The sequence below is a fragment of the Manis pentadactyla genome, chromosome 11 (genome assembly GCF_030020395.1).
Source record: "Manis pentadactyla isolate mManPen7 chromosome 11, mManPen7.hap1, whole genome shotgun sequence".
In the NCBI taxonomy this organism is placed as follows: domain Eukaryota; kingdom Metazoa; phylum Chordata; class Mammalia; order Pholidota; family Manidae; genus Manis; species Manis pentadactyla.
Genome location: NC_080029.1, coordinates 115,295,664 through 115,321,567, shown reverse-complemented (window position 1 = coordinate 115,321,567; position 25,904 = coordinate 115,295,664). Strand labels below are relative to the sequence as shown.

The window sequence follows — 25,904 nt, the reverse complement described above, 5'->3', positions numbered from 1 at the left end:
GTATTTCCGTGGTCTGTTCAATTACTTCCTCCCCCAGTGTGGGGAAGTTTTCAGCAGTTATTTCTTCTAAGATACTTTCCATCTCTTTTCCTCTCTCTTCTTCTTCTGGGACCCCTATAATACGGATATTGTTCCTTTTGGATTGGTCACACAGTTCTCTTAATATTGTTTCATTCCTGGAGATCCTTTTGTCTCTCTCTATGTCAGCTTCTATGCGTTCCTGTTCTCTGATTTCAATTCCATCAATGGCCTCTTGCATCCTATCCATTCTGCTTATAAACCCTTCCAGAGTTTGTTTCATTTCTGCGATCTCCTTTCTGGCATCTGTGATCTCCTTCCGGACTTCATCCCATTTCTCTTGCGTATTTCTCTGCATCTCTGTCAGCATGTTTATGATTCTTATTTTGAATTCTTTTTCAGGAAGACTGGTTAGGTCTGTCTCCTTCTCTGGTGTTGTCTCTGTGATCTTTGTCTGCCTGTAGCTTTGCCTTTTCATGGTGATAGGAATAGTTTGCAGAGCTGGGACGAGTGACGGCTGGAAGAACTTCCCTTCTTGTTGGTTTGTGGCCCTCCTCTCCTGGGAGAACAGCGCCCTCTTGTGGCTTGTGCTGCGCAGCTGCGCGCAGACAGGGTTTCTGCTTCCTGCCCGGCTGCTATGGAGTTAATCTCCGCTGTTGCTGTGGGCGTGGCCTGGCTCGGGCAGCTACTCCAAAGTGGTGGAGTTGCGCTGGAGCAGGAGCTGCTGGGAGGCTATTTATCTCTATAAGGGGCCTCCCTGCTCCCTGCAGCCCAGGGGTTAGGGTGCCCAGAGATCCCGGATTCCCTACCTCTGGATTAAGTGACCTGCCCTGCCCCTTTAAGACTTCCAAAAAGCACCCGCCAAAACAAAACAACGCCCACCAAAAAAAAAAGAAAAAAAAAAAGTTTTTAATTAAAAAAAAAAAAAAAAAAAAGGTGGCCGCTCGTTTTTCTTTATTCTCCGGTGCCAGCCTCGGGCCTCTGCTCACCGGTCTTGCTGCCCTGTTTCCCTAGTATTGGGGTCCCTATCCCTTTAAGACTTCCAAAAAGCGCTCGCCAAAACAAAACAGCAAAAAAGCAAAAAAAAATGGTCGCGCGCTTTTCTTATGTCCTCTGGCGCCCAGCCTCCAGTGCCTGCTCACTGTTCTTGCTGCCCTGTTTTCCCAGTATCGAGGGCCCTGCACTCTGGCCCGGATGGCGGGGGCTGGGTGCTCGGCAGTCCTGGGCTCCGTCTCCCTCCCGCTCTGCCTGCTCTTCTCCCGCCGGGAGCTGGGGGGAGGGGCGCTCGGCTCCCGCGGGGCCGGGGCTTGTATCTTACCCCCTTCGCGAGGCGCTGGGTTCTCTCAGGTGCGGATGTGGTCTGGATATTGTCCTGTGTCCTCTGGTCTTTATTCTAGGAAGGGTTGTCTTTGTTATATTTTCATAGATATATGTTGTTTTGGGAGGAGATTTCCGCTGCTCTACTCACGCCGCCATCTTCTGCCCCTCTGGTATTGCTTTTTAAAATTCAATTTCTAATTGTTTTTGGTATATAGCAAATAATTTTTGTATATTAACTTTACATCTTGAAACTATGCTAAACTCCCTTTTTCATTCTGTTAGGGGTTTTTTTGGTAGAATCTTTCAGATTTTCTATGTCATAATCATGCTATTTACAAAGAGAGACAGTTTTCTTTTTCTACCTGCATACCTTTGTTTTTTTCTCTTACCTCATTACGTTGGCTTAGACCTTCAATACAAGGTTGAATACATGTGGTGAGACTGAACATCCTTTACTTGTTCCCAATTTTAGGCAGAAAGTCATTGATCTTTCACTGTTGAGTATCGTTTTAGCTGTAGATGGCCTACAGCAGGCTGAGGAAGTTTCTTATATTTCTAGTTTGCTTGGGGTTTTTAAAACAAATGGAAGTCAAATTTAACTTATTTTTACTGAATGAGATGGTCATACGATTTTTCTTCTTCAGACTTTGATATGATGACTTACATCAGTTGATTTTTAAATATTGAAACAGTTCTGAATTCTTAAGGTAACCCTATGTGGTCATAATGTATTATTCTGTTTTACATTGTGAGATTCAATTTACTGATACTTTGTGGAGAATTTTTGCGTCTGTTTTCATGCAAAATATCAGACTGTGGTTTTCTTGTCTTCTTGCCTTTTCTCATTTTTCTTGTCTTCTATCTTTGGTTCTGGTATCAGGATGATGCTGGCTTCATTAAGTGATCTGAGGAGCGTTTCCTTCTATTCTATTTTCTGGAAGAATTTGTGTAAAATTGGTAATATTTCTTTCTTCATTATATGGCAGAATTCACCAGGGATACCATCTGGAACTGGTGTTTTCTTTCTGATGGTTGTGATGAAAGGATAAACATGCTCCAGAGGATGTGATGCCAGAAAAACAATTTCACATTAAAGGAGCTCAGAGATAATCCATAATGTTGAAAATGCAAAGTATAAAGTGTTGGAAACTATGCATATAGTAGGTGTGCAAATAGACCTATTGATTTTAATTTTATTTGGCTCTTGGTAAAAGTATTGCAACACATTAAGCTTTAATACTTAAAGCCAGGGGTTTGTAAACTATGATCTATAGTTTAAATCTAGCCTGTGGCCTGTATTGGTATGGTCATTAACCTAATAAGTTTTTATGACATTTTTAAGTATTGCAGAACAAAGAAAAAAACAAGAAAATGTTCAGAAACTGTATGTGGCATACAATGTGTAAAATATTTCCTATCTGGCCCATTACAGAAAAAGGGTGCTTACCCTGCTTAAAACCAATGTGCACTTAATTTTACTTTTTGGTGGGAAAATATATTTCTTTATGTAAAGGAGTACATTAAAGATATGTGTGATTTGAAGAAAAAACTAATGGCACTAAAAAACAAAGAGAAATAGATATGTTTGCAATCATTGTTTTGAGACTTAAACCTACCTCCATTAGCAATTGTTAGAATAAACAGGCAAAAAACTTAATGAAGACATAATTAAAGACAGAAAAATATTTTAAGCAGCAAGAGAAAAACAACACCTTACCTACAGGGGAAAAACAATTCAAATGACAGTAGATTTCTCATCAGAAACCACAGAGTCCAACAGGAAATGGCACAACTTGTTTTTAAGTGCCAATAGAAAACAAACTGTCCGAACAGAACCCTGTATCTAGTGAAAATATCCTTTGGGAACAAAGGTGAAATCAGGACATTCTAAGATGAAAATAAATGAAGATAATTTGTCACTAGAATACCAAACATAAAAAAATGGCTAAGGAAAATTTTCTAAATTGAAAGGAAATGGTAAAAGAAGGAATCTTGGAACATAAGAAAGAAAGAACATGATAAGTAAAAATATGGTTACAAACAATAGACTTTCCTGTTACCCTTGAGTTTTCTAAATTATATTTGATAATTGAAACAAAAATTAAAATTATAATACTGTTTGATGTGGTTCTAAATGTGGAGGAAAAAAGCATGCAAGTATATGAAAGCCAACAATTACCCTCCAGGGCACTTTCCTTAAAGAAATGAAAATGTGTTCATACAAAAACCTGTACACAAATGTTTATAGCAGCTTTATATTCATAGTAGCCAAAGACTGGAAACAACTGATATGTCCTTCAACAGGTGAATGGTTTAAAAATAGTACATTCAAATCATGGAATACTAGTCAGCAATAACAAGGAACAAACTGCTGATATAAGCAACAACCTGGACAAATCTCCAGAGAATTATGCTGAGTGAAAAAAGCCAAACCCAAAAGGTTATGCGCTATGTGATTCCATTTATCTCACATACTTGAAATGACAAAATTATAGAAATGGAGGAGAGATTAATGGTTGCCAGGGTTAAAGAGGTGTGGGGGTGAGAGGGAAGAGGGCGTGGCTGTGAAAGAACCACCTGAGGAATCCTCCCGCTGAAGGAAATGTTCGGTACCTTGGCTGTGTCACTACCCCAGCTGTGATGTACTCTAGTTCTGCAATATATTACTTTGGGGAAAAGTGGGTTAAGAGTGCAAGGGGTATCTCTCTATATTATTTCTTACAACTTCATGCAAATCTATAATTATCTCAAAATATAAAGTTTAATCTAAAGAAAAGATGCCAGTAGGAGAATGAGATGCCAAGCTAGAGTGAGAAAAATTATTTGCAATACATATGACTGATGAAAGATTACCACCCAGAATATATAGATAATTCCTACAAATAACTTTAAAAAAAGAAAGACAACCCATTAAAAAAAATAGGTTGCAGTTGTAAACCATTTTACAAAAGAAAATACTCAAATGACCAACCCATGTATCAAAAAAAACACTGCTCAACCTCATTGGTCATTAGGGAATGGAAATTATAACTGCAAAGAGATGCCACAATACACTCACTGGGTTGGAAAAAAACAAAGAAACCCTGAAACCAAGTGCTGACAAAGAGATGTATTATCTGGAATTCTCATATACTGATAGTAAGAAATAAATCAGCATAACCATGTTGGAAAACTGGCAATACCTACTAAATCATATCCACTGATACCCTTCTCCTCAAATCCACCATCGTCTCTCACCTGGTTTACCACAATAGCCTTTTAACTAGTGTTCTTGCTTCCAGTCATGCTCCCCTATGATTCATTATCTGTAAAGCAGTCAGAATAGTCTGATTAAACCATAAATCAGTTCACCTTATCCTTCTGTTTGAACCTTTCAGTAGGTTCTCATTGTAATTAGGATTAAGTCCAACTCCTCATCATGTGTGAACGGCTGCCATGCTGGTTCTGCTACAATCTAAGATGTTTAAAAAGAAAGATTCTAAAATATATGGAGTGTTTTAAATAAATCAAGAGTTTATTTCTTTCTCACATGATAGTTAAAAGGAAGATAGTCTGGGGTTAGCAGGGCAGCTTTGCCAGATTCAGCAAGGAGTTCCAGCTCTGGCTCCAAAGTGCTTGCTCATCACATCTGCATCCCGGCCAGCCAGAGAAGGGAAAGGAAAAGGGAGGCCATGCTCCTCTCCTCTTAATAGGACAGCCTGGAAGTTTCCCTTTATACTTCTGCTTATGTCATCATGTCCAGAAGCTTGTCGTGTGGCACACTTAAGGAAGGCTGGGAAGTGTTGTCTTTAGCTAAGTTGACATATGCCTACCCACCACTCCATCACTATGGAAGAAGGGAAGAATGAATATTGAGGATAACTCACTGTCTCTGCTCTAGGCTACATCATATCATCCTTCTCTATTTCTCTAGCCTCCTCTCCTCCCTCCCTCTCCTGGGCCCTTGGCCCTCCAGCCACTGTAGCCTTCTTGCTCATTCCCTCCTTAGTCAACAGGGCCTTTATACCTATGCTGTGCTATGTCTGGAATGCTTGCCCCAAGATATTTACACGACTGGATCCTTCTTTTCATTTGGAGCCTAACTCAAGCCTCATACATCTTCTGAGAAGCATTCCCTGACCCTTTCCTCACAAGCAAGGTAGCTTCCTCCTTATCACCCTCTAATCCACTTTAAAAATATTTCTAGTGCTTATCACTAGTTCACATTACCATTTACTTACCTGCTTATTACCTGTATCTTCCACTAGAAGGTAAGCACCATGTGAGCAGAGATGTTGTCTGACATTCTCTGTTGGATCCCTGGCACCTTTATGCTTCCTTGACTGAAGCAAGCATTCACCAATATTTGTTGAGCAGATGAATAATTTAGCCAAAACTGTTCATTTCATAGCTGGGAAAGCTGAGGCCCAGAGAAAGTAAATGGCTTTTGCTTGAAGTTCTGCAGCTAGTTAGTAAGGGCCCAGGTCAGTGCTTTCCTCAAGCACCCTGTTTCATCCAACCTCCTCTTTGCAGTCTTCTGTTATCTCACCCCTCTCAGCAATCATTCATCTGAACACCTATAACACTTAAACATTCACTTGGATTTTATTCTACGCTGGTTTGTATTGTTATTTATCTTTATTATATCTATCTTGTTTTCCCAACCAAGCTGCAAACCCCTTGAAAATACCAACCTTCTAACATATAGAGAACACAGGCGTTGAGTAGGTAGTTTACAAAGAGACTAAAGTTACTTGACTCAGTAAAGTAAAACTCGGAATCATCTTGTCTTGTCCTATTATTGAAGACAAAAGTTGGATACTAGAAGACGAGATTTTTGTGGGGGTAATCTGTGTATCCCCAACTAAGCTTATAGGCAAGACTGTCTTACCAGCAGTTGGAATCTTCTGCGCTTCATCAAAATTATGCAGAGGAGCTGCTCTGGGTATAATGGGCGGATTCTGAAAGGTAATCCTTGCTGTTGGTGGAATCAACCCTCGTTCTATCATACCTAAAATCCCTGAAAAGGAAGGTTAGAAGAATATGAGTTTAACTCCAAGCGTTTCCACAAAGTCTGACCCCTATACATTTCAAAAGTGTTAACTTACTCTATTCAATCATCTTATCTGTAAGAGTGCTTTAATCCTTTGCAGGAAAATATAGCTATAGTATGTGTTAATTTAAGCCTAATATCCTAACCTAAGAAAAAATATCATTTCCCACAGTGGTATTATGAAATAAACTTGTTAAGATTATTTCATTTTGAGGTAGAAAGAGTTTCAGTGCAACTAAAACTTCTTAATACTTAATAACATTTTCAGTTATTGATAATACTGTTATCTTTTTCAAATTTGGAGAAATCAGGTACACAGCCTTAATAACTAAGACTCTGTTCTGAAAGAAAGAAAATATGTGTGCTTGAAACCATGCCCCTGTTGCTATAGTTACTCATAGTTTATAAAAGAAAGTTATTTTTAGAAATCTCTCATATCACTGAAGATATATATATATATACATATGCCAAAATAGGTTATTTTGTGTAACTGGGCAACATGGTTAGTAAAAATGCAACCAACTTACAATTCCTGGAACTAAAACTGGGTCAACATGACTTGTGCCAAGACTTTTTAACGGACAAGAGACATTGTTAAATAAACAAACAAATGAATTAATGAATAAATGAACAATTGTACAAAGCCTCTGTGAGGGACAAAGCTTTCATTAAGGTGGATCTATTGTACTGAAGACAGAAACTCCCAAAACTCAGGGAGTACTGGATATAACTTGTGATAGAGCCTAAGCTTCTTGTTGCTTTCATAGAATAGCAAGGAAGGTAAAGAACTGGGTCTCAGTGAAGTCTTTGTATGCAAACTGTGTGCCAAGCTGGACTAAATTGAAGAAGTTGGCACACATTCTAAGAGGGACAAATATTGTTTCCATTTGCCTCATAGCCTCCCTGACTATATTATATTGTTAATAAAGATTAACAGTAAGAGGATGACTAATGACACTAGAAAAAGAAGAACAAATGAGGCCCAAAGTCAGTAGAAAGAGAGACAGAATAAAGATTAGAGCAGAAATAAATAAAATCAAGAAGAATAAAACAATAGATAGAATCAATGAAAGCAGGAGCTCATTCTTCGAGAATATAAACAACATAGATAAACCCCTAGTGAGACATATTAAGAAAAAAAGAGAGTCTACACACATAAACAGAATCAGAAATAAGAAAGGAAAAATCACTATGGACACCACAGAAATACAAAGAATTATTAGAGAATACTGTGAAAAATTGTATACTAACAAATTGGATAACCTAGAAGAAATGGAAAACATTCTAGAAAAATACGTTTCAAGGCTGACCCAGAAAGAAACAGAAAATCTGAACAGACCAATTACTAGCAAGGAAATTGAACTGGTAATCAAAAACTAACTAAGAACAAAACCCCTGGACCAGATGATTTCACCGCTGAATTATCAAACATTTAGTGAAGACCTAATACCCATCGTCCTTAAAGTTTTCCAAAAAGTAGAAGAGGAGGAAATACTTCCAAACTCATTCTACAAGGCCAGCATCACTCTAATAACAAAACCAGGCAAAGACACCACAAAAAAAGAAAATTACAGACCAATATCCCTGATGAACATAGATGCAAAAATACGCAACAAAATATTAGCACACCGAATTAAAAAATCCATCAAAAAGATCATCCATTATGATCAAGTAGGATTTATTCCAGGGATGCAAGGATGGTACAACATTCGAAAATCAATTGACATCATCCACCACATCAACAAAAAGAAGGACAAAAACCACATGATCATCTCCATAAATGCTGAAAAGCATTCGACAAACTTCAACACCCATCCATGATAACAACTCTCAACAAAATGGGTATAGAGGGCAAGTATCTCAACATAATAAAGGCCATATATAACAAATCCACAGCCAACATTATACTTAAAGTGAGAAGCTGAAAGCTTTTCCTTTAAGTTCGGGACACAAGACAGGGATGCCCACTCTCCCCACTTTTACTCAACATAGCTCTGGAGGTCCTAGCCATGGCAATCAGACAACACAAAGAAATAAAGGAATCCAAATTGACAAGGAAGAAGTTAAACTGTCCCTGTTTCAGATGACATGGTATTGTATATAAAAAACCATAAAGAATCCACTCCAAAATGACTAGATCTAATATCTGAATTCAGCAAAGTTGCAGGATACAAAATTAATACACAGAAATCTGTTGCATTCCTAAACACTAATGATGAACTAGCAGGAAATCAGAAAAACAATTCCATTCATAATTGAATCAAAAAGAATAAAATACCTAGGAATAAACCTAACCAAGGAACTGAAAGACCTATACTCTGAAAACTACAAGACACTCATGAGAGGAATTAAAGAAGATACCAATAAATGGAAACATATCCTGTGCTCATGGATAGGAAGAATTAATATTGTCAAAATGGCCATCCTGCCTAAAGCAATCTAAAGATTCAATGCAATCCCTATCAAAGCACCAACTGCATTCTTCAACAAACCAGAGCATATAGTTCTAAAATCCATATGGAACCACAAAAGACCCTGAATAGCCAAAGCAATCCTGAGAAGGAAGAATAAAGCAGGGGGCATTACTCTCACCGAATTCAAGCTCTACTACAAAGCCACAATAATCAAGACAATTTGGTACTGGCACAAGAACAGACCCATAGACCAATGGAACAGACTAGAGAGCCCAGATATAAACCCAAGCATATACGGTCAATTAATATATGATAAAGGAGCCATGGGCATACAATGGGGAAATGACAGCCTCTTCAACAGCTGGTGTAAGCAAAACTGGGCAGCTACATGCAAAAATATGAAGCTGGATTATTGTCTAACCCCATACACAAAAGTAAACTCAAAATGGATCAAAGACCTGAATGTAAGTCATGAAACTATAAAACTCTTAGAAGAAAACAGGCAAAAATCTCTTGAATATAAACATGAGCAACTTTTTCCTGAATGCATCTCCTTGGGCAAGGGAAACAAAATAAAAAATGAACAAATGGAACTACACCATGCTAAAAACTTCTGTAGGGCAAAGGACACCATCAGCAGAACAAAAAGACATCCTACAGTATGGGAGAATATATTTGTAAATGACATATCTGACAAGGGGTTAACATCCAAAATATATAAAGAACTCACATGCCTCAACACCCAAAAAGCAAATAACCTGATGAAAAATGGGCAGATCTGAACAGACACTTCTCCAAAGAAGAAATTCAGATGGCCAACAGGCTCATGAAAAGATGCTTTACAATGCTAATTATCAGGGAAATGCAAATTAAAACCACAATCAGATATCACCTCACACCAGTTAGGTTGGTCAACATAGAAAAGCCTCGAAACAACAAATGCTGGCAAAGATGTGGAGAAAGGGGAACCCTCCTACAGTGCTGGTGGGAATGTAAAATAGTCCAACCATTGTAGAAAGCCATATGGAGGTTCCTTAAAAAACTAAAAATAGAAATACCATTCGACCCAGGAATTCCACTCCTAGGAATTTACCCTAAGAATGCAGGATCTCAGTTTGAAAAAGACACATGCCTCCCTATGTTTATCGCAGCACTATTTACAATAGCCAAGAAATGGAAGCAACCTAAGTGTCCATCAGTAGATGAATGGATAAAGAAGTGGTACATCTGGGAATGGAATATTATTCAGCCATAAGAAGAAAACAAATCCTACCATTTGCAACAACATGACATGAGGTAGAGGGTTTTTCGCTCAGTGAAATAAGCTAGGCAGAGAAAGACAAGTACCAAATTATTTCACTCATCTGTGGAGCATAAGAACAAAGCAAAAACTGAAGGAACAGAACCCAAAATGGACTAACAGTTGCCAAAGGGAAAGGGACTGGGGAGGGTGGTGGGGAAGGGAGTGATAATGGGATTAAGGGGCAATATGACTAGCACACATAATGTGGGGAGGTGGGGCACGGGGAAGGCACTATAGCCAGAGAAGACAAGTAGTGACTCTATAGCATCTTACTACGCTGATGGACAATGACTGTAATGGGGTATGTGGTGGGGACTTGATAATGGGGGGAATCTAGTAACCGCAATGTTGCTCATGTGATTGTATATTAATGATACCAAAATTAAAAGAAGTAAATTTTAAAAAAAGAATAGGAGGATGATCACTGATTCCAAAGAGAACAATGATTCCAAGCAATAACTCCAAAGAGAAATATCCAGTTTACCTACAGCAGAATCATTTGGACGGAGACTTTCTTATTTAAAAATGGAGATTTGGGGCCCAATCCAAGACCTGTCCAAATTTCTGAGGTCAAGGCCTGGGAGCCTGTTTTATTGAAGCCTCCAGGAAATATTTATGTGTCCTGAACTGTGTAAAGCACTATAATTGGGGCCCAGTGATCTACATTTTAAGTAAGCACTCTAGATCAGTCTTTTTACTCTTAAACTTAAGAAATGTGGATCTAGAGTACAACTCTTCAAGCCCTTTTTAAAATTTGTGCTGCAAGTTGTAGTTTTTATAACACTAGATCTAACTACTTAAAAATATTAAGACTTATTCTTTGTCCCCATAAATACTTTCCACCTATAAATATCAAATCTCATTTCCAGGAACTATGCCTGTTTTGCAGATATGAAAAACAAAGCTCCTTTTATTCAGTATATTTTTATTACTAGAGTCAGTTTCATTCTTGGAGAATCCCAAAGAATATAAAAATGATTTTAACTCTTGCTTTAGTTCTGATGGAAGCAACTCACTTAATATTAAGCAAACACATGTGTGTACATTAACCATTGGTAGGAAAAGTTAAGGTTTGGGAATAAGTGAAGGGGATTATCGGGTATCTTTTCATCAAAATGCTGAAACTTCTGAAGATTATCTGACCCTATTATCACCTTTGTTTTTGGTTAGTCTCTCTTGAAAAGAGGAATTTACCCAGGTCTATAAATCCTGTAGTTGAAAAGTGGTGGAAGGATTTTCTTGGGCTTGATTTCCTAGCCTCAAGATAGCAAATAACAAAGGCTTTTAAAAATTCAATCTGAGATTCCTTATGAGGAAATTATGAATACTTTCATTAAAACAAACTTAAGATGGCCTATATGGTAAATCAACATTCTCACTGCACCTATGAAAATAATCAGCTCAAACCTAATGAGACCAGCCTTATTTTGTGATTTTTTTTTTTTTTTTGGTGGGGGTGATCATTTTGAGAAAAATGGGAGAAGACTGTGGAAAGGTTTTTTTTTTTCAAGTTTTGGAATACACAAAAGAGATTACTGGTTATCTTTCTAATGGAATCCTGGAGCTTCCAGGGATTATCTGAACCTAGTTTTTGGCTAGGCTATTTTACAATTCTGTAGACTAAGGATGTGGAAAACTAAAATTAAGACTATGAAAAACCAATAATAATGTAAATAATTCTTATCAATAGACATGAAAATAAATTCTGTTTGGTGAAGGGACACCTCTCCTTCCCACAGAAAAGCCAATTTTGCACCTATTTGCAAATTTATTTCAATATTCCTGATCTACAAATGTGTGTTCTTTTGAGTTCTCTCTCTCTCTCTTTTTTTTTAGGTAGTGATCATTACTTTTTTTTTTTTTGGTATCAGTAATATATAATTACATGAGCAACATTGTGGTTACTAGACTCCCCCCATTATCAAGTCCCCACCACATACCCCATTACAGTCACTGTCCATCAGCATAGTAAGATGCTATAGAGTCACTACTTGAATTCTCTGTGCTATACTGCCTTGCCCGCACCCCGCCTATGTTATGTGTGCTAATAGTAATGCCGTTTTGTCCCCTTCTCCCTCCCTTCCCACCCACCCTCCCCAGTCCCTTTCCCTTGGTAACTGTTAGTCCATTCTTGGGTTCTGTGAGTCTGCTGCTGTTTTGTTGCTTCAGTTTTTGCTTTGTACTTATGCTCCACAGGTGAGTGAAATCATTTGGTACTTGTCTTTCTCTGCCTGGCTTATTTCACTGAGCATAATACCCTCTAGCTCCATCCATGTTGTTGCAAAGGTAGGATTTGTTTTCTTCTTATGGCTGAATAATATTCCATTGTGTATATGTACCACCTCTTCTTTATCCATTCATCTACTGATGGACACTTAGGTTGACTGCTTTCCACAATGGCTGAACTGGTTTACATGCCCACCAGCAGTGTAGGAGGGTTCCCCTTTCTCTGCATCCTCACCAGCATTTGTTCCTCATCTTTTCTATGCTGGCCATCCTAACTGGTGTGAGGTGATATCTCATTGTGATTTTAATTTTCATTTCCCTGATAATTAGTGATGTGGAGCATCTCTTTTCATGTGCCTGTTGGCCATCTGAATTTCTTCTTTAGAGAAATGTCTGTTCATATCCTCTGCCCATTTTTTTAAATAAGGTTATTTGCTTTTTGGGTGTTGAGGTGTGTGAGTTCTTTATATATTTTGGATGTTCTTTGGATTTTCTTTTAAGCCAGTTCTGGCAGCTTTGATATTCTCTCTTTTAATTGATGGGTTAAATAAGTAAAATCTCTAATATCTGTTCATTTTATATGAGTCAAGATTTTGCCTGTTTTTGAAAATTATCCCTTAACAACATTCTCTCATTAAATTTTTATAACACTCTTACTTCCCTGTTGACCGGATTAGGAATTAGAAGTTCATCCATTCTGTCATTCATTCAGCGAGTATAAGTGCCTAGCATGTGTCAGGAATTGTTCTGGGGGCTGGGATGCAGTGGAGAACCAGAGAGAACTCATGGAGCCTCTAGTACTGGGGAAGATGTTAAAGAAATTCACAAATGAATATATAATTACAAGCTGTAATCATCTATGAAAGAGAAAGACAGATGTGTGAGGAAGTGACTTTCACAGCCACTTGTGAAGGCCTGATATGAAAATGTGCTTGGCCTGAGAAGGAGCAGAGACTGGACCCTTTCTGCTGTTGAGCAGAGAAAAAGCTGAGATAAGAGTGGAGGTGAGGGCCAGGTCAGGCATGCCTTATTTATGGACTTTAGAGTTTTGTTTTGTTTTGTTTTATTTTTATTTTTGAAGATCAGAGAGCAACTTGCTGAGGTCACACAGAGCCTGAATTGAAAATTTAGCTTGTATACTATGAAACTTGTATTCATAACCATTAGAAAAAAAAAAGACGTGTGGGTTAAATTTTAATATTTCCAGAATATCTTGCCTGGCTTTAGTGCATCTGCATATCAACAGGTGTTCCTCAGGGGTGGATACAGTAGTTCATCTCCATATTAATGGATAATTACCTAAACCACTGAGGGCTTATCAGAACCTGAAAGGTTAGGGAGAGGGCTGGTTTGCTTCTGCTGGAGCAGTAAAGGGAGATGGCCCTGGACTGCAGTTTGTAAGCAATAAACGGGTATTAAACTTTATTTCTCCCTTTGACTGATTTCGGTTTTAGAGGTATTTTTCCCTGGGATTTTCTTTCCCTGGAGTTAAAGGATGCTTTCTGTTTTGGATGTAGGAAGATAATTCAAGAAAAAATAGGAAGGTTTGCCCTGCATTTACCAAAACAATGTCTTTTCTGGATGTTGATATTCTTTTACCTCCTGCTGGACTTGGGTAGACCTGAGGTGAGGCTTAAATGACAGGTAAGAGGATCAGAAACATGTACAAATCTAGACAATGTACCTACATTTCTGAGGCTCATGCTTTCCTGATATTCATATTACCTTGTGCAGTACCAGCCATATGGCAAGTACTCATTAAATATATATTGATTAATTGTTTGATTAATTGTAAATGTTATGGTAGGCCATGTGTGGTGGGTAACTGAAGGATGAAAACGTGATTTTTTTTCTGGACCAAGTTGCCACCGTTGTAGGTTTATCTTTGTTTTGCAGCAATTTTTTTGTGTGTGTGTCTATTGCTAAAAGCAAGAATTGATTGATTCATTCATTCACTATTTCATTCATCCTAATTTGATCCAAGGAGAACACAAGATGGTACTAAAGCAAGAAGTAGAAATGCTGTTGGAGTTATTCAGCATGCCCAGGGAGTAAATATTATGTAAACCAACTAAAAGCATATGTTGCAAAGATTTCTGAACAATTAGTGTTTCAGAACTAGGAAAGTAATAATTACAACTGTGGGAAGCTTCACAAATTAGGAGACTTACAATGCTGCGTGGGTTTTGCTATACCTCCACAGGTATAGCAGATGGAGGATTCAGGAGCTACAGGATGGACGACTTTAAACTCCAGGTGCCAGGAGAACCCCTGAGAATCACCTTTAGGTCCAAAACAGTCCAGACAATAGATAGAAAGTGAGGTAGGAATAATTAAAGACCATCTCACTTGGTTATATTTGAGATACAAAAGGGAATCCACTTGGGCTTCTTTAGCACTTCAGCCAATTAAACTAAGTAGCAGGGAGATGTAAAGAGGGCTGTACTTTTATGACACTCAGTCCTTGGTCATTCATTTGCTTATTTGCTTACCCATTCATTCAATCAACACTTAGTATCTCAAATGCTAAATATGGTTCTAGGTACTGGGGAGACTGAGATAAAGGTGATAGGACCTTTTACTTAAAAACTAGAAACCCACTGGTTTCACAAACACTATAGTTTACACTAAGATATGCATAGTTTAAGTGCTAATTACATGAACTTTGCCTTCATATTTTTGCATAATACGTATTAAAATAAAATCTTTAAGGTGACCAGAATAGCCTCAGAAACTATCTGCTTGGAACATTCTAATAATATCACTTCAACACAATAGTAATTTTAATATGTAATAACACTAACATCTAAGTGAATACTAAATCCATAGAATGATGGATTTTAGAGATGGAAGAGACCCTAGTGATTGTATAGTCCAACCTTCTGATTTACAGAAGAGGGAACTCAGGCCAGAGCAAGGACTTGACTTGTCTGTGGTCTCCTAGGGGCATTCATGGTTGAGTCTGATTTCAAACTCAGGCCCCCAATCCCATCTCAATGCTCCTTCCCTTACATTCCTAAACATATAAAATGGTTATTGAATCACTAACCTTTACTGGCACCCACTTGTAAGACTGGCATGGGCGTGAAATAGGGATTTGTGCGATGAGAAGCTGGCAGAACCACGAGGTTGGATATGGTAGACCCTTTTATTAACTTGTGAATCTTCACCTGAATGATCAAAAATTTATTTTCAGCAGACATTTTTGCTTTCAAGATGAACACAGTTTTCTTTTTATAAACAATAAGTAAGATTATGAATAGTTTCATTAAGTTTTAATAAAGCAGCATTATCAGCTCCAATTTTATAGCTCATGCATACCCTGTGCTATTGTCTACTGTCAGGAGTTTATGTAATTTAAAATAGTTAATTAAATCCAATTAACATGTTGTGATTTCCACTATGCAAAGTTGCTATAGTAGTTAATAAAGGAACTGTTAAGATTTTGTTCAGTTTTAATGACTTGTAATATAAAAGTGCTAAATCTTGACAGAAACGGTTTTGAATACAGCAAAGTTTGTACAGGCAAGTTTCCCAGGAAATATATAGTAGAGTTTTGAGGGGAAGAAAAAAATGGAGAGAATTTAAAGATAACTATCTCAGTCAACATTAACAGGTTAAAGATGAGTACTGAGTAGACTCTTGCTGGTCTTAGAAATGGTTAAAGACATGACATCTTGATCAGTATAGTAGATGATTACTTTTCCTAAAGTCATTAAATGCTTTTGTTATAGTTATGAAATATGAATTGTTTCCATGAAATGCTTTCTAGATTTTTAAAGATTATACGTATTGCATACAAATCACATTTAAATTGTATAGCCCGAGTACACTATTTTTACCTTTATTATAGAAGGTTATGAATTACCTGGGCCATCTCAGCAGGGAAGATGCAGTTGTTTGGTATTCTTAGACTGATTTAAATTTTCAAGTCATTTTCCAAACATTAATTAATTTGCATAAGTTTCAAAGGGAAAGGAACTAGGTAACGGTTTGCTATTTAATAAAGAATTAAGACAGAAAGGTATGCAGATTTGTTTCAGGTCACACAGTATGCCAGATGTAAACAGATTATTCAACTTTAAGACCTATCTGATTTTACGCTAGTGAAATTTGCCATTGGACTCAGTTTTAGCAGACCTTATTGCTTAAGGTCATGGTGAACTTAAGGAAAAAGAAGAGGAAAGTTTCATCAAGACTTGGAGGAGAAAAATCACTTTACAGAATAAATATCTATTGGCTGAGAAATGTCTATGTGAACAAAGTTGGTAGGGGCCTCACTGCCAAGTTGTGGTGTCCTAGGCAAACTACAAACTGCCACCATCCTGTTAACAATGAGTGCTTTGATGATGTTTCGTGAGGACAGTTAAAGATGACTCTAAGTAGGGCTTTTAACTGGAAAGAGTAGACTGTAAGTTCAGTCTGTTTCCTCCCAGGTGAGTCAGAAGCGTTAAGGGGAGTGCTATGGGCCTTGCCTGGATGAGAGAGCAGCTCGGATGCACGTGGTGTTCTTAGGGAGCTTCGGTCTTGCTGACCTGTCTTGGTCTCTCCCTCATCTTCAGCTCTCTTCTCTCCACCTCACCTCCAGACATAAGCAGCTTCCAGGCTCTCCTCCTAATCAGGGAGGCTGAGATAATCATCCAGTGTACTGAACTCCAGACATGGCGTATGCATAGCTAAGGAGATTTAATTATCAAAAATGGAAGAGGCACCCCTTGTCTGACCAATAGCAGGGCCAGGGAGGAAAGGTAAATTGGGGAAGAAAGAAACATTCAACTTAAATAACATCATCAAGCACAGTGAAGATGTGAAATATAGGTCTGGCAGTTTCAGGACACACAGCATTGTTTATCTGGATTTTCTAAAAGCCTTTGACAAAGTGCACCTGACAACCTGCTCTTGAAAGCTAAGTAGCAGGATCTGACATAAAATGCAATGTAAAGTATGACACAAAGGACAGGGTGGAAGGCAGGTGTATTTGGATTCTGTCTGGCAGTCAGCACATTCATAATGCTGGTTTCTTTAATTCTTTAAACTGCATCACTCTCAGCAGTATAAAAGCCAGACCCAAGGGCTATGCAGAACAGGCAGGGGGAGGTGTGTGCGAGAACGTGCCTGTGTTGGGGCCTGGAGCAGAGGGCTAGACTTGGGAGCTGACGGCCTGGCAATTTTTTTTCTTTTTTTGTTACGGTATCACTGATAAACACTCTTATGAAGGTTTCACATGAAAAACAATGTGGTTACTACAATCACCCATATTACCAAGATCCCCCCATACCCCATTGCAGTCACTGTCCATCAGTGTAGTAAGATGCCACAGAGTCACTACTTGTCTTCTCTGTGCTACACAGTCTTCCTCATGATCCCCCCCACACCATGTGTGCCAATCATAATATAATACCCCTCGATCCCCTCCTCCCTCCCTCCCACCCACCCTCCCCCACCCCTCCCCCCTCCCCTTTGGCAACCACTAGTCCCTTCTTGGAGTCTGTGAGTCTGCTACTGTTTTGTTGCTTCAGTTTTGCTTCGTTGTTATACTCCACAAATGAATGAAATCATTTGGTATTTGTCTTTCTCTGCCTAACTTATTTCACTGAGCATAATACCCTCAAGTACCATCCATGTTGCTGCAAATGGTAGGATTTGTTTCTTTCTTATGGCTGAATAGTATTCCATTGTGTATATGTACCACCTCTTCTTTATCCATTCATCTACTGATGGACACTTAGGTTGCTTCCATATCTTGGCCATTGCAAATAGTGCTGCGATAAACATAGGGGTGCATATGTCTTTTTGAATCTGAGAACTTGTTTTCTTTCAGTAAATTCCTTAGGAGTGGAGTTCCCAGATCAAATGGTATTTCTGTTTATAGTTTTTTGAAAAACCTCCATATTGCTTTCCCTAATGATTGAACTAATTTACATTCCCACCCACAGTGTAGGAGGGTTCCCCTTTCTCCACATCCTCACCAGCATTTGTTGTTCCTAGTCTTTTCAATGTTGGCCATCCTAACTGGTGTGAGGTGGTACCTCATTGTGGTTTTAATTTGCATTTCACTGATAATTAACAATGTGGAGCATCTTTTCATGTGCCTGTTGGCCATCTGAATTTCTTCTTTGGAGAAGTATCTGTTCATATCCTCCGCCCATTTTTTAGTCGGGTTGTTTGCTTTCTGGGTGTTGAGGCGTGTGAGTTCTTTATATATTTTGGATGTGAACACTTGTTAGATATGTCATTTACAAATATATTCTCCCATACCTTAGGATGCCTTTTTGTTCTGCTGATGGTGTCTTTTGCTGTACAGAAGAAGCTTTTTAGCTTGATGTAGTCCCATGTGTTCATTTTTGCTTTTGTTTTCCTTGCCTGAAGGAGATGCGTTCAGGAAAAAGTTGCTTGTGTTTCTATTCAAGAGATTTTTGCCTATGTTTTCTTCTAAGAGTTTTATAGTTTCATGACTTTGAAACTTTGAGTTTTTGATCCATTTTGAGTTTACTTTTGTGTATGGGGTTAGACAATAATCCAGTTTCATTCTCTTGCATGTAGCTGTCCAGTTTTGCCAACACCAGCTGTTGAAGAGGCTGTCATTTCCCCATTGTATGTCCATGGCTCCTTTACATATATTAATTGACCATATATGCTTGGGTTTATATCTGGGCTCTCTAGTCTGTTCCATTGGTCTATGGGTCTGTTCTTGTGCCAGTACCAAATTGTCTTGATTATTGTGGCTTTGTAGTAGAGTTTGAAGTCAGGAAGCATAATCTCCCCTGTTATATTCTTCCTTCTCAGGATTGCTTTGGCTATTCAGGGTCTTTTGTAGTTCCATATGAACTTTAGAACTATTTGCTCTAGTTTGTTGAAGAATGCTGTTGGTGTTTTGGTGGGATTACATTGAATCTGTAGATTGCTTTAGGCAGGATGGCCATTTTGACAATATTAATTCTTCCTATCCATGAGCACGGGATATGTTTCCATTTATTGGTATCTTCTTTAATTCCTCTCATGAGTGTCTTATAGTTTTCAGAGTATAGGTCTTTCAGTTCCTTGGTTAGGTTTATTCCTAGGTATTTTATTCTTTTTGATTCAATTGCGAATGGAATTGTTTTTCTGATTTCTCTTTCTGCTAGTTCATCATTAGTGTTTAGGAATGCAACAGATTTCTGTGTATTAATTTTGTATCCTGCAACTTTGCTGAATTTAGATATTAGATCTAGTCATTTTGGAGTGGGTTCTTTATGGTTTTTTATGTACAATATCATGTCATCTGCAAACAGGGACAGTTTAACCCCTTCCTTACCAATCTGGATGCCTTTTATTTCTTTGTGTTGTCTGATTTCCATGGCTAGGACCTCCAGAACTATGTTGAATAAAAGTGGGGAGAGTGGGCATCCTTGTCTTGTTCCTTGTCTTAAAGGAAAAGTTTTCAGCTTCTCACTGTTACGTATGATGCTGGCTGTGGTTTTGTCATATATGGTCTTTATTATGTTGAGGTACTTGCCCTCTTTACCCATTTTGTTGAGAGTTTTTATCTTGAATGGATGTTGAATTTTGTCGAATGCTTTTTCAGCATCTATGGAGATGATCATATGTTTTTTGTCCTTCTTTTTGTTGATTTGGTGGATGATGTTGATGGATTTTTGAATATTGTACCATCCTTGCATCCCTGGAATAAATTCTACTTGATCATGCTGGATGATCTTTTTGAATTCGGTTTGCTAATATTTTGTTGAGTATTTTTGCATCTATGTTCATCAGGGATATTGGTTTGTTAAGTGACATCCTGGCAAATTTGCAAAATAAATCCAGCAGGCAGACAGTGTCACTGGATGTGAAACATCAGCTCACTGTGCTGTCCAGTTCCCATGGTGAGAATAACCACTTCCGCCTATGCTTGATTGGAGGGAGAAGGAACATAAGAACCTTCAGCATTTACTGAGCACTTACTATGTAACACTAACTTTAATACAGTAAGCATTAAATTTCATGAGCAATGGAAAAGCTAAGGGCTATGGGAGTGCAGAACAGGGTGTAATTAGCTCTGCTTGTGGGTACTGCTGAAGGTTTTGCAACAACTCTCAACCCTGCCATATATTAGAATTACTCAGGGAGCTTTTTAAAAATACTACTGCCTGGGCTCCAACCCTGAGCAGTTAAATCAGAATAGCGGTGCTGGAGCCTGGGCCTCAGGATTTTTATAATGCTCCCTAGGTGATTTGGATATGCAGCCAAGGTTGAGATGCACTGCAGTAAGTGATATTTAAATTGCATCTTAAAAGAAGCATTAAATTATATCATGCAGAGGAGAGGATGCAATTATAGGTAGAAAGAATGGTGGCAACAAAGCAAAATAGCATGCAAATGCCTGAAGAATTCATTGAAGGTGAGGAGCTCTGTGTGGCTGGAGTATGGTGTGTGCATCAGGAGAGTAGAGAGGGGGATGGGACCAATAATATGTTAAGATTAATGCAAATTAAAGAAAACAGTTTAATGAATGTGCTGATTGCTTAACAGAAGCCAATTATTATCCACTTCTGACTTCTCCTTTATGTCATACTTCATACTTTATGCTGAAACCATGCTTTGTAGTTTGTATGATATAATATGGAGTATCATCTTATAAAAGTATCATATGTCCCTTTTATCTGGTACTTCTTTACTATTTCCAGAACTCTGTCACTTCTTGTCTAAACCTTCTATAATAGCTTACATTTTTCCCAAACTTTAAAATTACAGAAAAGCTTAAAGAAGAAAACAGCAATCATATTCCTGTCAGCCATAATTAATCATTGTTAATATCTTGGTGTATTTGCTTCCAGAGTTTTCAAATAGAAAAACTATTCTATTTTATTATTCTAGTAAAAGTGATATATGCTCATTATAAAGGTTCCATTTAATGCAGAAAAACACAAAAATGAAAGTTTAAGAAACCATGCCAAATACCATTAGGTGATCCATTATCCCTGACATCTTTGGAATGATTGGTAGATCATTTTGTAAAGGTAGGATTTATATCACATTAGTAAACTTAATTTGACATGAATGTAATGGGAGGGGGAAAGCTTGAATTAAGCCCAACAAATTTTTGAATCTCAAATAAATATTTCTTTACCAAAAGATTCCTGTGAATTAAGAAATATCCTTCTAAAAGGGTTGGCAATTTTATCTTAAAGGGCTAGGTAGTAAATATTTTAGGCAGTTCAGGTCTGTTGTTACAGCTGGAATGTAGCATAGGCAATATGTAAACAAACAGGTGAAGCCGTGTTCTAGTAAAACTTTATTTACAAAAACAGGTGGTCATCCCTCAGGCAGTAGTTTGTAGAACCTTGCTCCATGATTAAATAAACGGGATTCTGAAAAACAACTTGTTTTTATCATGCTTTTATTTTTAATAACTTATCCCCAAAAGATGAGACCATGAGAACTCTCTGGCTACTCCCATCTCCTCTCTCTCAACACCTAATAACTTGATTATATTACTATTTTTACATTGTCCAGATATATAAAATTCATATTGTTTTGAAACCATAATTGCTATGATTATTTAGCATTAGTTCTACGTGTAAATGGATCCAATTCTCACCAACAGCCCTTTATTATGGCTTCTTTACATTTGAGTCTTTGTTTCGATGGTTTCTTCATTGCCTTGCTTCGGTTATCAAGCAGTTTTTTCCAACAAGCCTTCATGGGTATTTTACTTCCCTGAGCCATTATGCCTGAATTATATCTGTGGTCATCTTTTCTTTTCTTAAAACTTTGTAGGCATGGCACCATTTTTTTCTTCTTTTTTTTTTTTAATTGAAGTATCATTGATATACAATCTTACACTTGTTTCATACATACAACACAGTGTTTCTCCAGCTCCCCATATTATTAAATTCTCACCCTCTCTAGTGTGGTTACTATCTGTCAACATAGAAAGGTGTTATAGAAGCATTGACTATAGTCTCCATGCTGTACTGCTATCTCCATGACCAACTTATATTATGATTGAGAATTGTTGTGCCCCTTCATCCCCCTCACCCTCCTCACCTACCCAGCCCAGTCCTTCCCCAATGGTAACCACTAGTCACTTCTCAGTGTCTATGAGTCTACTGCTATTTTGTTCATTCTGTTTTGCCTTTTTAAAATATTTCACAAATAAGTGATATCATATTTGTCTTTCTCTGCCTGGCTTATTTCACTGAGCATAATACTCTCTAGATCCATCCATGTTTGTTGCAAATGGCAGGATTTCCGTTTTTATGGCTGAATAATTTTCCACTGTGTATATGTACCACATCTTCTTTATCCATTCATCTTTTGACAGATACTTAGGTTGCTTCCATATCTTGGCTACTGTAAATAATGTGGTGATAAACGGGGTGCACATATCTTTTTGAATCATGGATTTTGTTTTCTTCAAGTAAATTCCTAGGAGTGGAATTAGTGGGTCAAATCATCTATCTATTTTTAGTTTGAGGAACTTCCTTACTGCTTTCCATAGTGATTGTACCAATCTACATGCCCATAAACTGTGTAGGTGGGTCCCATTTCTCCACATCCTCACCAACACTTGTTATTTTTTGTCTTTCGGATACTGGCCGTTCTCATAGGTGTGAGGTGATATCTCATTGTGGTTTTGGTTTGCTTTTCCATGATGATTAGTGATGTGGAGCATCTTTTCATGTGTCTGTTGGCCATCTGAATTTCTTCTTTGGAGAAGTGTGTGTTCAGGTCCTCGGCCCATTTTTTATTGGATTATTTGTTTTTTGGATGAGGTGTATGAGTTCTTTATATATTTTGGATATTAACTCCTTATGAGATGAGTCATTTATGGATATATTCTCCCATACTGCAGGATGCCTTTCTGTTCTGCTGATGGTGTCCTTTGCTCTACAGAAGCTTTTTAGTTTGATGTAGTCTCACTTGTTCATTTTTATTTTGTTTCCCTTGCCCAAGGAGATGTGTCCAGGAAGAAAATTGCTCATTTTTTAAACAGATTTTTCCTATGTTTTCTTCTAAGAGTTTTATGGTTTCATGACTTACATTCAGGTCTTTGATCCATTTTGAGTTTACTTTTGTGTATGAAGTTAAGCAGTAATCCATTTTCACTCTCTTGCATGTAGCTGTCCAATTTTCCCAATACCAGCTATTGAAGAAGCTGTCTTTTCCCCACTGTATATTCATGACTCTTTTATCATATATTAATTGACCATATATGCATGGGTTTATATATAGACTCCCTATTCTGTTCCATTGATCTATGAGTCTGTTCTTATGCCAGTACCATATTGTTTTGATTACTGTAGCTTTGTAGTATAGCCTGAAGTCAAGGAGCGTAATCCCCCCAGCTTTGTTCTTGTTTCTCAGGATTGCTCAGCTATTCAGGGTCTTTTGTGGTTCCATATGAATTTTAGAACTTTTTGATCTAGTTTTCATTGAAAAATGCCGTTGGTATTTTGATAGGGATTGCACTGAATCTGTAAATTGCTTTGGGCAGAATAGGCATTTTGACAATATTAATTCTTCTTATCCATAAGCACAGGATAGACTTCCATTTATTTGTGTCTTCTTTAATTTCTCTCATGAGTGTCTTATTGTTTTCAGAGTAAAGGTCTTTCACCTCCTTGGTTAGGTTTATTCCTAGGTATGTTATTATTTTGATGTAATTGTAAATGGAGTTGTTTTCCTGATTTCTCTTTCTGCTAGTTTGTTGTTAGTGTATAGGGATGCAACAGATTTCTGTGTCTTAATTTTGTATCCTGAAACTTTGCTGAATCCAGTTATTCGTTCTGATAGTTTTTTGGTGAAGTCTTCAGGGTTTTCTATGTATAATATCATATCATCTGCAAATATTGAATTTTACTTCTTCCTTGCCAATTTGTATAACTTTTATCTTTTTGTATTGTCTGATTGCCATGGCTAGGACTTACAGCACCACTGTCTTGTACAATTAATACTGTAAAATCTGATGCTAGCTAGCCTAATATTTTACCTCTTATGGGTGATTTTTCTTCTTGTCTGGATCTTGGAAGCATTCTTTGTCTTTGAAGTTCAGGTATTTAACTAAGAGATATCTTTATAATAAATTTTCTAAACCCAAATTTCCTGGGATTCAGTATTATCTTTCCACCTGCAGATTTAGTTCTTTCTTCCCTTCTGGAGAATATTCTTACATTATATGACTGGATATATCTTCTCTTTCATTTTCTGGGTTCTGTTTTAGGGACACCAATTGTCATTAAATGTTGGCTCATCTTTATCTCTCATATTGTAGTACCTAAATATTTGTTCTCTCCTGGTTCCTTTTAGAATATGACACCCTGAATTTTAGCTGAGCATATGGCTATCCAGGTACAGACTACATTTCCCAATGTCCCCTGTGGCTAAATATGGACATGTGACTAAATTCAGATCAATAAGATGTGTGAAGTGATATGAGTGACTTCTGGGCCATCTCTTTGGTGTGCTTGTCCTGGACAATCTTTATCCTCATGGGCTGAAACATGGGTGTGGGGAGCCAGTTATGAGATAATGGAACATCCAGAGAGAAGGAACCATATTTTGGATAACGTTGTGGATCACAGCTATCCTGCCATGCTTGGGCTTCTCACCTGTGGATTGTTTTGTGAGTAAGAAATAAACTAATTTGTTCAAGGAGTTATACTTTTGGATTTTTTTGTTACAACTGCTTAGCCTATAACAAATTAATATGCATATCTGTTAGCTTCTAATTAGTTTTCTGTATCTTTTCCTCTGCATTTACTATGCTTACATTCTTTTCTCCATGTCAATATTTCAATATTTAGCAGTGTCTGTTCTGTTCTTTCTATTTATAGTTTATTTATTAGTTTCATAAAGTATTTTGGTATTCAATTTATCTGCAACCTCCCGTTTTATCTCATTCTGCTATTTCATCATTTCATGGTTGAGCTCTAGTTTTACTTAATTTATGTTCCTATTAAGCTGTGCTACTATGTGAAGAAATTGTGAGAAAATTCCTCTGTTCCTTAAGTTATATCTTTTCTATGTTAGGCTTTGTCTTTTGCAGCCCATGTTTCTCCCTTATTCCTCCACTCCTTCTCTTTTGTTAGCTGTGGGTTCAACACTGACATTTATATAATAAATCAGTATAGTAACCATATCATTTCTTTTCCCTTTCTTCATCTTTGGGCAGCTCTGCCTAGACATTCTACTTGCTCTTATATAGTATCTCCTCCACCATTTCCTGGTACCAGTGTGTTTTCTTTCCTGACAACCCATGAGAACTGGGTATTCTGGGTTTTCTCTGCGTTTCTCTTACCAGAGGGTTTGGGTGGGGGAACTTCTGTTTTAGAATGCATGTAGTCTTTTTAAAATATGTAGGTTCTTCTCTCTCTCCTAAGATTTTGATGAACATACTATATAAGGGTTTGCTCTACCCAGTTGAGAATGAGACCATCTCTCCCTACTCCCAACTCCAGGGCATGGAACATTTCAGTGGAATCCTAACGATTTCACTTCTCTCAGGAGAATCAGACACATTATTTACATTATAATTTCACTTGTTTCTTCCAAGTCCCCTTGTCAGAAGAGAAAAAAGATAAGGGTGACTGCTTGATCGCTTTCCCTCCAG

The 25,904-nt window shown here is 37.7% G+C and overlaps 1 protein-coding gene and 1 long non-coding RNA gene across 2 annotated transcripts in view; one reads left to right on the top strand and one right to left on the bottom strand.

Annotated features, from left to right (window-relative positions):
* Positions 1-25,904, bottom strand: part of IQCH (IQ motif containing H) — a 233,156-nt gene that overhangs the window by 138,743 nt on the left and 68,509 nt on the right. The window contains exons 5-6 of the mRNA XM_036932248.2: positions 15,363-15,483; positions 6,209-6,337 (exon numbers count right to left, since the gene is read on the bottom strand). Coding sequence (XP_036788143.2) covers positions 6,209-6,337; positions 15,363-15,483 — 250 coding nt within the window. The remainder of the gene's footprint in view (positions 1-6,208; positions 6,338-15,362; positions 15,484-25,904) is intronic.
* Positions 1-25,904, top strand: part of LOC118935702 (uncharacterized) — a 66,843-nt gene that overhangs the window by 15,128 nt on the left and 25,811 nt on the right. Inside the window, exon 2 of the long non-coding RNA XR_005033960.2 lies at positions 24,602-24,917. This is a non-coding gene — a long non-coding RNA (uncharacterized LOC118935702). The remainder of the gene's footprint in view (positions 1-24,601; positions 24,918-25,904) is intronic.